A 12,567-nucleotide genomic window follows, 5' to 3' on the forward strand; every position below is an offset into this window, starting at 1 on the left:
AGAGTAAGAGGTGATTTGATTGAAACATATACAGGAAACTTTGGTTTATCCGGAGGTTATATGTCCGGAATACTCGATCTAACGGCAAAAATCAGGAGCTGTTTTCTGTAAGTTTTTTTTACTTCTCGTTGCTTTTTATTTCCCAGTCAGGCACTGCAAGGTCTGTAGCTATAGCAACAGCTTCAGCTAGAGACGCTTGCAGCTGCAGCTGACTGTTTTGAAGCACAGGGTTTGTTGATTCACACGGAGCTTTTCAGTTCCGTATGTTTCAACATTAACGCTGGTATTTCCGGCACTTTTGATGGTACGGCACCAGCTCGGTCCCGTCAGTGCCGGATATCAGAAAGTTTCCTGTAAGATCCTGAGGGGTCTGGACAGGGTGGATGTGGAGAGTGTTATAAATCTCATCACCATGAAGAAACGACTCATGAAGTAACACTGGGCGGCCAGCTGGTGGCGCCGTCCAAGGAGTATAAATACTCGGGCGTGGGCCCAGCTTGCTCAGGATGTTTCTGTAACCAGGAACTAGTGATGTAACTAGAATCTCCAGGTTGTGAAACAGTTGATTAAAGCCTTGTTTTATACTCCAACCAAGTGCTTAGTAGTCTTTTTACATCAGAGAGGATGTTTCCTCTTGTGGGAGAATCTAGAACTAGGGGGTCACTGTTTAAAAAATATGGGGTCGGCCATTTTTTAAACATTTTTTAAAAATTCATTGATGGAATGTGGGCGTCGCTGGCTAGGCCGGCATTTAGTGCCCATCCCTAATTGCCCTTGAGAAGATGGTGGTGAGCCGCCTTCTTGAACCGCTGCAGTCCATATGGTGTAGGTACACCCACAATGCTGTTAGGAAGGGAGTTCCAGGATTTTGGCCCAGCGACAGTGAAGGAACGGCGATACAGGTCCAAGTCAGGATGGTGTGTGGCTTGGAGGGGAACTTGTAGGTGGTGATGTTCCCATGCGTCTGTTGCCCTTGTCCTTCTAAGTGGTAGAGGTCGCGGGTTTGGAAGGTGCTGTTGGAGGAGCTTTGGGGAGTTGCTGCAGTGCATCTTGTAGATGGTACACACTGCAGCCATGGTGCGCCGGTGGTGGAGGGAGTGAATGTTGAAGGTGGTGGATGGGGTGCCAGTCAAGCGGGCTGCTTTATCCTGAATGGTGTCGAGCTTCTTGAGTGTTGTTGGAGCTGCACTCATCCAGGCAAGTGGAGAGTATTCCATCACACTCCTGACTTGTGCCTTGTAGATGGTGGAAAGGCTTTGGGGAGTCAGGAGGTGAGACACTCGCCGCAGAATTCCCAGCCTCCGGCCTGCTCTTGTAGCCACAGTATTTATGTGGCTGGTCCAGTTCAGTTTCTGATCAATGGTGACCCCCAGGATGTTGATAGTGGGGGATTCAGCGATGGTAATGCCATTGAATGTCAAGGGGAGATGGTCCAGTTCCTCAGTGGGTAGCGGTATCCCACAAGTTCCTGGTCTGGGGCCGCTTCTGTTCACTGTGTACCTCAATGATTTGGATATAGGGCTAGAGGGAGGGGTGTTCAAATTTGCAGACAATACTAAAATAGGAGGCAGAGTAACTTATACTGAGGACCAAAGGAAGTTGCAAGGGGACATTGCTAAGATGGTAGAAAGGACAAAAAAAGTAATGGCAGATGGAATTCAATGTAAGTAAGTGTGAGGTGGTACATTTTAGTAAAAGAAATTCATATTTATACTTCAATATTTAAGGTGGAGATAGACAGAGGGTTATGGGGAGCGGGCAGGGAAGTGGAGTTGAGGCCAAGATCAGATCAGCCATGATCTTATTGAATGGCGGAGCAGGCTCGAGGGGCCGAATGGCCTACTCCTGCTCCTACGTCTTATGTTCTTATGTTAGAGTCTCGCTTGTTGGAGATGGTCATTGCCTGGCACTTGTGTGGTGCGAATGTTACTTGCCACTTGTCAGCCCAAGTCTGAATGTTGTCCAGGTCTTGCTGCATATGGACACGGACTGCGTCAGTATCTGACGAGTCTCGAATGGTGCTGAACAGTGTGCAATCATCAGCGAACATCCCCACTTCTGACCTTATGATGGAGGGAAGGTCATTGATGAAACAGCTGAAGATGGTTGGGCCTAGGACACTGCCCTGAGGAACTCCTGCAGTGATGTCATGTGATTGAGATGAATGACCTCCAACAACCACAGCCAACTTCCTTTGTGCTAGGTATGATTCCAACCAATGGAGAGTTTTCCCCTTGATTCCCATTGACTTCAGTTTTACTAGGGCTCCTTGATGCCACACTCGATCAAATGCTGCCTTGATGTCAAGGGCAGTCACTCTCATCTCACCTCTTGAGTTCAGCTCTTTTGTCCATGTTTGGACCAAGGCTGTAATGAGGTCAGGAGCTGAGTGGCCCTGGCGGAACCCAAACTGGGCGTCAGTTAGCAGGTTATTGCTGAGTAAGTGCCGCTTGATAGCGCTGTCGACGACACCTTCCATCACTTTGCTGATGATTGAGAGTAGACTGATGGGACGGTAATTGGCCGGGTCGGATTTGTCCTGCTTTTTGTAGACAGGACATACTTGGGCAATTTTCCACATTGCCGGGTAGATGCCAGTGTTGTAGCTGTACTGGAACAGCTTGGCTAGGGGCGCAGCTAGTTCTGGAGCACAAGTCTTCAGTATTATTGCCGGAATGTTGTCAGGGCCCATAGCCTTTGCAGTATCCAGTGTCTTCAGCCGTTTCTTGACATCACGTGGAGTGAATTGAATGGGCTGAAGACTGGCATCTGTGATGCTGGGGACCTCAGGAGGAGGCCGAGATGGATCATCCACTCGGCACTTCTGGCTGAAGATAGTTGCAAATGCTTCAGCCTTGTCTTTTGCACTCACGTGCTGGGCCCCACCATCATTGAGGATGGGGATATTTTTGGAGCCTCCTCCTCCTGTTAACTCGGAGATGAGGAGACATTTTTTCTCAGAGGGTCGTGAGTCTTTGGAACTCTCTTCCTCAGAGGGTGGTGGAAGCAGAGTCTTTGAATATTTTTTAAAGCAGAGGTAGATCGATTCTTGATGAGCAAGGGGGGGTGAAAGGTTATCGGGGGGGTAGGCGGGAATGTGGAGTAATCGGATCAGCCACGATCTCATTGAATGGCGGAGCAGGCTCGAGGGGCCGAGTGGCCCACTCCTGCTCCTAGTTCGTATGTTCCCCATCCCATCAATTTTCTCCAACCCTAATGGAGTTGCTCCTTTTCTCCATTCTAATCGGTTATTTTCTGCTTATTCTTTGCCAGTCATATAGAATCACAGAATAGTACAGCACAGAAGGAAGCCATTCGGCCCATCGAGTCTGTGCCGGCTCTCTCTCGAACAACAATCCAGTTAGTCCCACTCTCCCCTCCCCCCGCCCTTTCCCCATACCCCTGCAATTTTTTTCCCCTTCAAGTATTTATCCAATTCCCTTTTGAAGGCTACTATTGAATTTGTATCCACCGCCCTTTCAGGCAGCACATTACAAATCCTAACCACTCGCTGCGTAAAAAAGGTTTTTCCTCATGTCGCCTCTGGGTTCATTTGCCAATCACCTTAAATCTGTGGCCTCTCGTTAACCCAGTTCAGAGAAGGTTCACTCGGTTGATTCCAGAGATGAGGGGGTTGACGTATGAGGAAAGGTTGAGTAGGTTGGGCCTCTACTCATTGGAGTTCAGAAGAATGAGAGGCGATCTTATCGAAACATATAAGATTGTGAGGGGGCTTGATTGGGTGGATGCGGGGAGGATGTTTCCACTGATGGGTGAGACTAGAACTAGGGGGCATAATCTTAGAATAAGGGGCTGCCCTTTCAAAACTGAGATGAGGAGAAACTTCTTCACTCAGAGGGTAGTAAATCTATGGAATTTGCTACCTCAGAGCGCTGTGGAAGCTGCGACATTAAATAAATTTAAAACGGAGATAGACAGTTTCCTAGCTGATAAGGGAATTAGTGGTTACGGAGAGAGGGCAGGGAAGTGGACGTGAGTCTAGGTTCGGATCAGCCATGATCCTATTGAATGGCGGAGCAGGCCCGAGGGGCCGTATGGCCTACTCCTGCTCCTACTTCTTATGTTCTTTCGGATCACATTCCCGGGGGTGGTGGCTGTTGGAGATTCCGCTGCAGACAGGTACTCGCCGGTAGCGACCCTCGTGGGTAACCGTCCTTGGCCCCTTTGTATAAAACCAGGTAAAGGTGCCCCCCACTTAATCCAGCTTCGGGCACGTCCTGCCAGCCTCCCGTGTGCCAGTTAGAGCAGCGACGCTCGGTCTGCTGTCATCAGTAGTGCGTCGGGTCACTTGTGTAGTTCTGGAGCGCGCCGAGACCGCGACCCACCGTGCGTGCCACTTCAGCGTGCGATCCCCTATTGCAGAAGAGCCTCGGTGCTTTCTGTGCAAACGTTTTCTGCCAGCCTATTACGACGTTGACGACTCCCTCCCTCCTTCCCAGCCGCGAGGTCAAGCGCCGGTCGGTTGGGGGGGGGAAAGTGTTGTCGACGTCGCAATCGGGGCGGCAGCGGGAGCCTCGGAGACTGGTAACGGTAACAGTCCGAAGCCAGACTTCAGGCCCCGGGCGACCACTGAACAACTCCACTGGTATTTATTATACGGCCCCGCAGTACACTTTCAGCCACCAGGTGGCTTCTGCCTTCAGGACTAAGAAGATGGAAAATGTGGGACTGGTGTGTTTTCGGTGCCAGAGTTGGTGCGGTTTTTTGTTCCCCTTCTTTCTCTCCTTTCAGCTTTTGAGCTCATTCCCCGTTGCCACTTTAGGGGCTCCTGCAACCGATAACATTTCTCTGCGTGTCTTTCGGGACGAGACGTTAAACCGAGGCCCCGTCTGCCCTCTCAGGTGGACGTAAACGATCCAACGGCCACTATTGGAAGAAGAGCAGGGGGGAGTTCTCCCCGGTGTCCTGGGCCAATATTTATCCCTCAACCAACATCACTAAAAACAGATGATCCGGTCATTATCACGTTGCTGTTTGTGGGTGCTTGCTGTGCGCAAATTGGCTGCCGTGTTTCCTACATTACAACAGTGACCACACTTCAAAAAAAGTACTTCATTGGCTGTGAAGCACTTTGGGATGTTCAGCGGTCATGCAAGGCGCTGGAGAAACGCGAGTCTGTCTTTCTTTTCCAGTTCTCCAGCTGCTGGCCAGGTTATTTGTTACCAGGCCTCGCCCAGTGCGAGTTGTTGTGATCTGGAATGCGCTGCCTGAAAGGGCGGTGGAAGCAGATTCAATAGTGACTTTCAAAATGGAATTGGATGAATACTTAAAACATTGCAGGCCATGGGGAAAGAGCCAGGGGAGTGGGACTTTAAAAAAAAAAAAAGTATTTGTTTTTATGGGATGTGGGCTTCGCTGGCAATGCCAACATTTATTGCCCACCCCTAGTCGCCCTTGAGAAGGTGGTGGTGAGCCGCCGCCTTGAACCGCTGCAGTCCGTGTGGTGAAGGTGCTCCCACAGTGCTGTTAGGGAGGGAGTTCCAGGATTTTGACCCAGCGACGATGAAGGAACAGCTGATATATTTCTAAGTCAGGATGGTGTGTGTGACTTGGAGGGAAACTTGGAGGTGGTGGTGTTCCCAGGCGCCGGCTGCCCTTGTCCTTCTAGGTGGAAGAGGTTGTGGGTTTGGGAGGTGCTGCTGAAGAAGCCTTGGCGAGTTGCTACAGTGCATCTTGTAGATGGTACACACTGCAGCCACGGTGCGCCGGTGGTGGAGGGAGTGGATGTTTAAGGTGGTGGATGGGGTGCCAATCAAGCGGGTAGATTGGGGTAGATCTTTCAGAGAGGCAGCGCGTGCACGATGGGCCGAATGGCCACCTCCTGTGCTGTATGATTCTAACCACGTGTAGCGGGACAGCGTGAGATTGAGTGATACCTCGCTTATTTCCCTTCCCTCAAAGGAAGCTTTATCAAATCGATAAGACGACCTGGTAGCAGTTGGGAGTGTGCCCGGTGGAGAATCCTGTGTTAGCTCAGCTCTGGAGGCAGTTCAGAGAAGGTTCACGAGGTTGATTCCTGGGATGAAGGGGTTGACGTATGAGGAAAGGTTGAGCAGCTTGGGCCGATACTCATTGGAGTTTAGAAGAATGAGAGGTGATCTTATTGAAATGTATAAGATTCTGAAGGTGCTGGATAGGGTAGATGCAGGGAGGATGTTTCCCCTCGTGCGGGAATCTAGAACGGGGGGCATAGTTTCAGAATAAGGGGTCGTCCATTTAAGACGGAGATGAGGAGGAATTTCCTCTCTCAGAGGGTGGTGAATCTTTGGAATTCTCTACCCCAGAGAGCTGTGGAGGCGGAGTCATTGAATATATTCAAGGCGGAGATTGACAGACATTTGAACTACAAGAGAGTCGAGGGGTATGGGGAGCGGGCGGGGAAGTGGAGTCGAGACCAAAATGAGATCAGCCGTGATCTTATTGAATGGCGGAGCAGGCCCGAGGGGCCAAGTGGCCTCCCCCTGCTCCTGTTTCTTATGTTCTCAGCTGGCTAGTGCTATCGCCTCTTGAGTCGGTAGATTCTGGGTTCAGGCCCAGCTCTAAGACATGAGCTCGTGATCTAGGGTGACGCCCCAGTGCTGTGCTGAGGGGGTGCTGCTTGGCTGGAGGTGCCGTCCTTTAGGTGAGATGTCGACGCCCTGTCTGCTCAGTTGTTTCTAGGGGGGTGTTAAAGATCCCTTGGCATCATCATACAGCTCAGGAGGCCATTTGGCCCATCATGCTTGTGCCGGCTTTTTTTTTATCCTATCTAATTCGTCCCACCCCCACCCCCCTGCTCTTTCCCTGTAGCCCTGCAATTTTTTTCCCTTTCAAGTACAGTAAACTTTCTTATCCAGCACCTACGGGACCAGGATGGTGCCGGTTGATAAAAAAAAATTCTGGATAACAGAGAGGTCGGCTATTTGTAACAGAAACAAAAATAAAAAACACTGACTAACTCGGCCACCGCGGGAGACTCGGACTCGGCAAAACGAGCGCTGGGTGGATTCGGTTATCTATTTTGCCGGTTATTAAAGAATTCCGGATGATTAAGTGCCGTTTAAACAAGAGTTTACTGTAACTTGTATATCCAATCCCCTTTTGAAAGTCACTATTGAATCTGCTTCCACCGCCCTTTCAGGCAGCGCGTTCCAGATCACAACAACTCGCTGCGTAAAAAACATTCTCCTCATCTCCCCCTCTGGTCCTTTTGCCGATTATCTTCAATCTGTGTCCTCTGGTTACCGACCCTCCCGCCATTGGAAACAGTTTCTCCTTATTTACTCCATCAAAACCCTTCATGTTTGCGTGGGTTTCCTCCGGGTGCTCCGGTTTCCTCCCACAGTCCAAAGATGTGCGGGTTAGGTTGATTGGCTATGATAAATTGACCCTTAGTGTTAGGGGGGATTAAATACGTGGGGTTACGGGGATAGAGCTTGGGTGGGATGGCTGTCGGTGTAGGGACCGGGTGCTAGGGTTTGGATGATCAGCCATGATCTCGTTGAATGGCGGAGCAGGCTCGAAGGGCCGAATGGCCTACTCCTGCTCCTATCTTCTATGTTTCTAAGTTTTTGAACATCTCGATTTAAATCTCCACCTTAACCTTGTCTGCTCTAAGGAGAACAATCCCAGCTTCTCCAGCCTCTGCACATAACTGAAGCCCCCTCGTCCCCTGGTACCATTCTCCGCACCCTCTCCCAGGCCTTGACCTCCTGTTCGTTATTTGAAGGGGAGCGGGGAATGTTCTCTGTGTCGTGGCCGATATTCTTTCCTCAACCACGACTCAAAAATGAGGTGAAACTGATCATTCATCTTACGGTCACTTGTGCCATCTTGTGGGCAAAATGTATCTGCCTTTGTAACCGTGAACTGCTCTTCAAAGTAATCCATTGCGTGTGAAATGCATTTGGATGTTTGAGGGATGTACTAAGCTGCTGTATAAGCACAAGTCACTTTTGTACAGGCATATGCTTTGTCAACCCGTCTCCAAGCCTCACTATTTATTTATTTATCCTTCATTTCCAGTTTCTTCCCCTTTGCTTCTCTATTTTTTAATTCATCATGGAGATCTTGAATCTTGCGGAACTACAATTCCACAAACGCAAGGAGCCCTCCATAAGTGTGAGTGTGTGTGTGTGTGTCGAGACACAGAATGTCAGCACGCTGGGGGCCGTGTGCGCGCCGGGTGCTGGAAATATGAGTTTAGACGAATGAGAGAGGATCTCATTGAAACTTATAAAATTCTAACAGGACTAGACAGACGAGAAACATAGAAGATAGGAGCAGGAGTCGGCCCCTCGAACCTGTTCCGCCATTTAATGAGATCATGGCTGATCATCCAAATTCAGTACCCTGTCCCTGCCTTCTCCCCATATCCCTTGATCCCTTTATCCTTAAGAAATATATCCAACTCCTTCTTGAACATATTTAATGAATTGGCCTCTACTGCCTTCTGTGGTAGAGAATTCCACAGGTTCACCACTCTCTGGGTGAAGAAATTCCTCCTCATTTCTGTCCTAAAAGGCTTACCCCTTATCCTTAGACTGTGACCCCTGGTTCTGGATTCCCCGACCATCGGGAACATCCTCCCTGCATCTAGTCTGTCCAGTCCTGCCAGAATTTTATAAGTTTCAATGAGATCCCCTCTCATTCTTCTAAACTCCAGCAAGTATAAGCCCAATCGACCCAATCTCTCCTCATACGTCATTCCTGCCATCCCAGGTATCAGTCTAGTGAATCTTCGCTGCACTCCCTCCATGGCAAGAATATCCTTCCTCAGATAAGGCGACCAAAACTGCACACAATACTCAAGGCGTGGTCTCACCAAGGCCCTGTACAACTGCAGCAAGACATCCTTGTTCCTGTACTCAAACCCTCTCGCTACGAAGGCCAACATACCATTTGCCTTCTTAACCGCCTGCAACTAGATGCAGGAAGGATGTTCCCGATGGTCGGGGAGTCCAGAACCAGGGGTCACAGTCTAAGGATAAGGGGTAAGCCATTTAGGACTGAGATGAGGAATTTCTTCACCCAGAGAGTGGTGAACCTGTGGAATTCTCTACCACAGAAGACAGTTGAGGCCAATTCATTAAATATATTCAAGAAGGAGTTAGATATATTTCTTAAGGCTAAAGGGATCAAGGGATATGGGGAGAAAGCAGGGACAGGGTACTGAACTTGGATGATCAGCCATGATCTCATTGAATGGCGGAGCAGGCTCGAGGAGCCAAATGGCCTCCTCCCACTCCCTATGTTGTGTGTGAAATGCATCACGACTCTTTTTTTGGAATGTGTTTTTTTAAGGTGGAGCGGAAGCAAATGGAGCAGTCTCTGGGAGAAGCTGCGGACCAGGAGCAGGAGATCGCCATTGCCAAGAGAGCGTTGGAAAACCGTCTGGAAGAAACCCAGGTAGGAATCACTAAAAAGTTGCGACACAGGTTAACAAGGCCATTAAAAAAAAAAGCAAACCAATCACTAGGGTTTATTTCTAGAGGGATAGAATTGGAAAGTAGGGAAGTTATGCTAAACCTGTATCGAACCTTGGTTAGACCACACTTGGAGCACTGCGTACAGTCCTGGTCGCCATGTTATAAAAAGGATATCGAGGCACTGGAGAGGGTGCAGAGAAGATTTACAAGGATGATACCAGAAATGCGAGGGTATACATATCAGGAAAGGATGAACAGGCTGGGTGTCTTTACTCTTGGGGGGGGAAAAAAGGCTGAGGGGTGACCTAATAGAGGTCTTTAAAATTATGAAAGGTTTTGATAGACAGGACTGGACAGACTAGATGCGGGAAGGATGTTCCCGATGGCGGGAGAGTCCAGAACCAGGGGTCACAGTCTAAGGATAAGGGGTAAGCCATTTAGGACAGAGATGAGGAGGAATTTCTTCACCCAGAGAGTGGTGAACCTGTGGAATTCTCTACCACAGAAGGCAGCTGAGGCCAATTCATTAAATATATTCAAGAAGGAGTTAGATATATTTCTTAAGGCTAAAGGGATCAAGGGATATGGGGAGAAGGCAGGGACAGGGTACTGAATTTGGATGATTAGCCATGATCGCATTGAATGGCAGAGCAGGCTCGAGGGGCTGAATGGCCTACTCCTGCTCCTATCTTCTATGTTTCTATGAACCGAAAATGCTGGAAACACTCAGCAGGCCGGGCAGCATCTGTAGAGAGAGAGAAACAGAGTTCACGTTTCAGGCTGGTGATCTTTTCATCAGAACTGGAAAATGTTAGACGTGTAACAGGTTTTAAGCAAGGGATACAGAGAGAAAATGTTTCCACTTGTGGGGAAGAGCATAACTAGAGGCCGTCAATATAAGATAGTCAGCAAGAAATCCAATAGGGAATTCAGGAGAAACTTCTTTACTCCAGCGAGTGGTGAGAATGTGGAACTCGCTGCCACAGGGAGTGCTGGAGGCGAATAGTATCGATGCATTTAAGGGGAGGCTGGACAAGCATCTGAGGGAGAGGGAATCGAGGGTTACGCTGATAGATTTAGATGAGGAAAGACGGGAGGAGGCTCGAGTGGAGCATGAAAGCCGGCATGGACTGGTTGGGCTGAATGGCCTGTTTCTGTGTCGTATATCCTGTGTAAGTGTAAGAACATGCCGAGGCATTCTCTGTCTCGGAATCCATTGCGAGACCTGATGCTTTCCGTACAGTTTCCACCCCCCAACCCCCAAACTTTTTTTTTGATGTTTTATTACTTGCCCGGTGAAGTTTAATTTCTGCCATTCATTTAACACCGGCGCCTTTGTTACACAGTCTGCGGGCCTCTGTTATAGCTTCCTGGGTCCATGTCAGCCTTTCCTACCCAACCAACGTAACCCAGCCACGTGGCCCTCTGTCGTATATTGTGTTGCCTACGCCCCTAGCTATTGCGAGCCTCTGACGCGGTTCTCGGGGCAGTCCCGTTTCCTGCCCCGCTAGTTGCCATGAGTTGCTCGAAGGGTGTTATATTTTTCTATCTGCATTTGAAATACCACCAGAAATTCTAAAGCATTAAATCGAGAAGGTAACCAGTTTTAATTTAGCATCGGATGCCCTGCACAAAGTACGTTGAATTGCTTTTCAGATTGTTAGCGTTTGTTTCCGCGGATGCAAGTCATGTACCACGCACCTTCTCCACCCAGAGGATAAGCTGGAAAGCTGCCTCCACCGGAGCTGCCCCTCGGCTCCGGGCTCCCCCGGAACTGCCCCTCCTGACATGAATCAGTCATTCATGACTTATGAAATAATACTGAGCGGCCTGCGGGTGGTGCTGTCCAGGGAGAGTATAAATACTCGGGCACAGGCCCAGCTTGCCCAGGACATTCCTTAACAGGAACTAGTGAAGGACACAACTAGACCTCCATGTTGTAAAACAGTTGATTAAAGCTTTGTTTAATGCTTAGACCAAGTGCCTAGTAGTTTTCTTACGTCCCCTGCACTCCGGGCTCCCCGGGAGCTGCCCCTCGACTGCGGGCTCCCCCCGGGAGCTGCCCCTCGACTGCGGGCTCCCCGGAGCAATGAGTTCCATAACTTTCCAAGGGGCTCGGCATCCTTCTCAATCCTCGCTCCCAATCAGAAGCGCACAAGACTGGATCGTTCAGTGACGGTTGCAATATTCCAGGCTTGGGACTTCAACCAAGGACTGAGGTGGTGCTGGGCAGCGTAGGGAACTATGGCGGTTTTTGCTGCTGGGAGCTGACTGTGCGTGTGTACGTGCGCGTGCTGCCTTTGCTCACGAACCCGCCCAGAGGGCTGCCATGTCTTGCAATCGTAACGCTCTTTCATCTCCTGCCCCATCGCAATAAACAGCGGAATCTGAACAGGCTGACCCAAGACTACCAGGAGTTAGGCGAGCGTTTCCAGGACGAGATGAAGCAGAAGGACCAGCTCAAGAAGGCAAAGAACGAGCTGGAGGAGCAGAAGAGGTTGATGGATAAAACCATCGAAAAGCTCCAGAAAGAGGTGAGAAGCGGGACGTGGGCACCGACGTGACGAGGAGCAGCCTCACTGTAGTTTTGTTTTTTGTAAGTTGAACACTTGCAGCCAGAGCCGTTTCATTCCTCCTTCCAGCCATCCGTTTGTTCGTAGAATCATCGCAATTTACGGCACAGAAGGAGGCCGTTCGGCCCATCTTGTCCGCGCCGGCCGAGAAAGAGCCATCCGGCCTAATCCCACTTTCCAGCTCTTGGTCCGTAGCCCTGGAGGTTACGGCACTTCAAGCGCATATCCAAGTACTTTTTAAATGCGGTGAGGGTTTCTGCCTCTCCCACCCTTTCAGGCAGTGAGTTCCAGACCCCCACCACCCTCTGGGTGACGAAAGTTCTCCTCAACTCCCCGCTAATCCTTCTCCCAATTACTTTCAATCTCTGCCCCCTGGTTATTGACCTCTCTGCTAAGGGAAATCGGTCCTTCCTATCCACTCTATCTAGGCCCCTCGTAATTTTAGACACCTCAATTAAATCTCCCCTCAGCCTCCTCTGTTCCAAAGAAATCAACTCCAGTCTTTCCTGGTAGCTAAAATTCCCCAGCCCAGGCAGCATCCTGGTGAATGTCCTCTGTACCCTCTC

The 12,567-nt window shown here is 49.7% G+C and overlaps 1 protein-coding gene across 3 annotated transcripts in view; it reads left to right on the plus strand.

Moving 5' to 3' along the window:
* Positions 1 to 12,567, plus strand: part of cgna (cingulin a) — a 141,354-nt gene that overhangs the window by 76,628 nt on the left and 52,159 nt on the right. For all 3 annotated transcript variants that reach the window (XM_085978658.1, XM_085978659.1, XM_085978656.1), the window contains exons 13-14: positions 9,304 to 9,408; positions 11,810 to 11,962. In XM_085978658.1, the coding sequence (XP_085834784.1) occupies positions 9,304 to 9,408; positions 11,810 to 11,962 (258 nt within the window). The remainder of the gene's footprint in view (positions 1 to 9,303; positions 9,409 to 11,809; positions 11,963 to 12,567) is intronic.

Source organism: Somniosus microcephalus, unplaced genomic scaffold (genome assembly GCF_052327205.1).
Source record: "Somniosus microcephalus isolate GS21.2 unplaced genomic scaffold, FLI_Smic_1.0 unresolved_chr7, whole genome shotgun sequence".
NCBI classification, from domain to species: domain Eukaryota; kingdom Metazoa; phylum Chordata; class Chondrichthyes; order Squaliformes; family Somniosidae; genus Somniosus; species Somniosus microcephalus.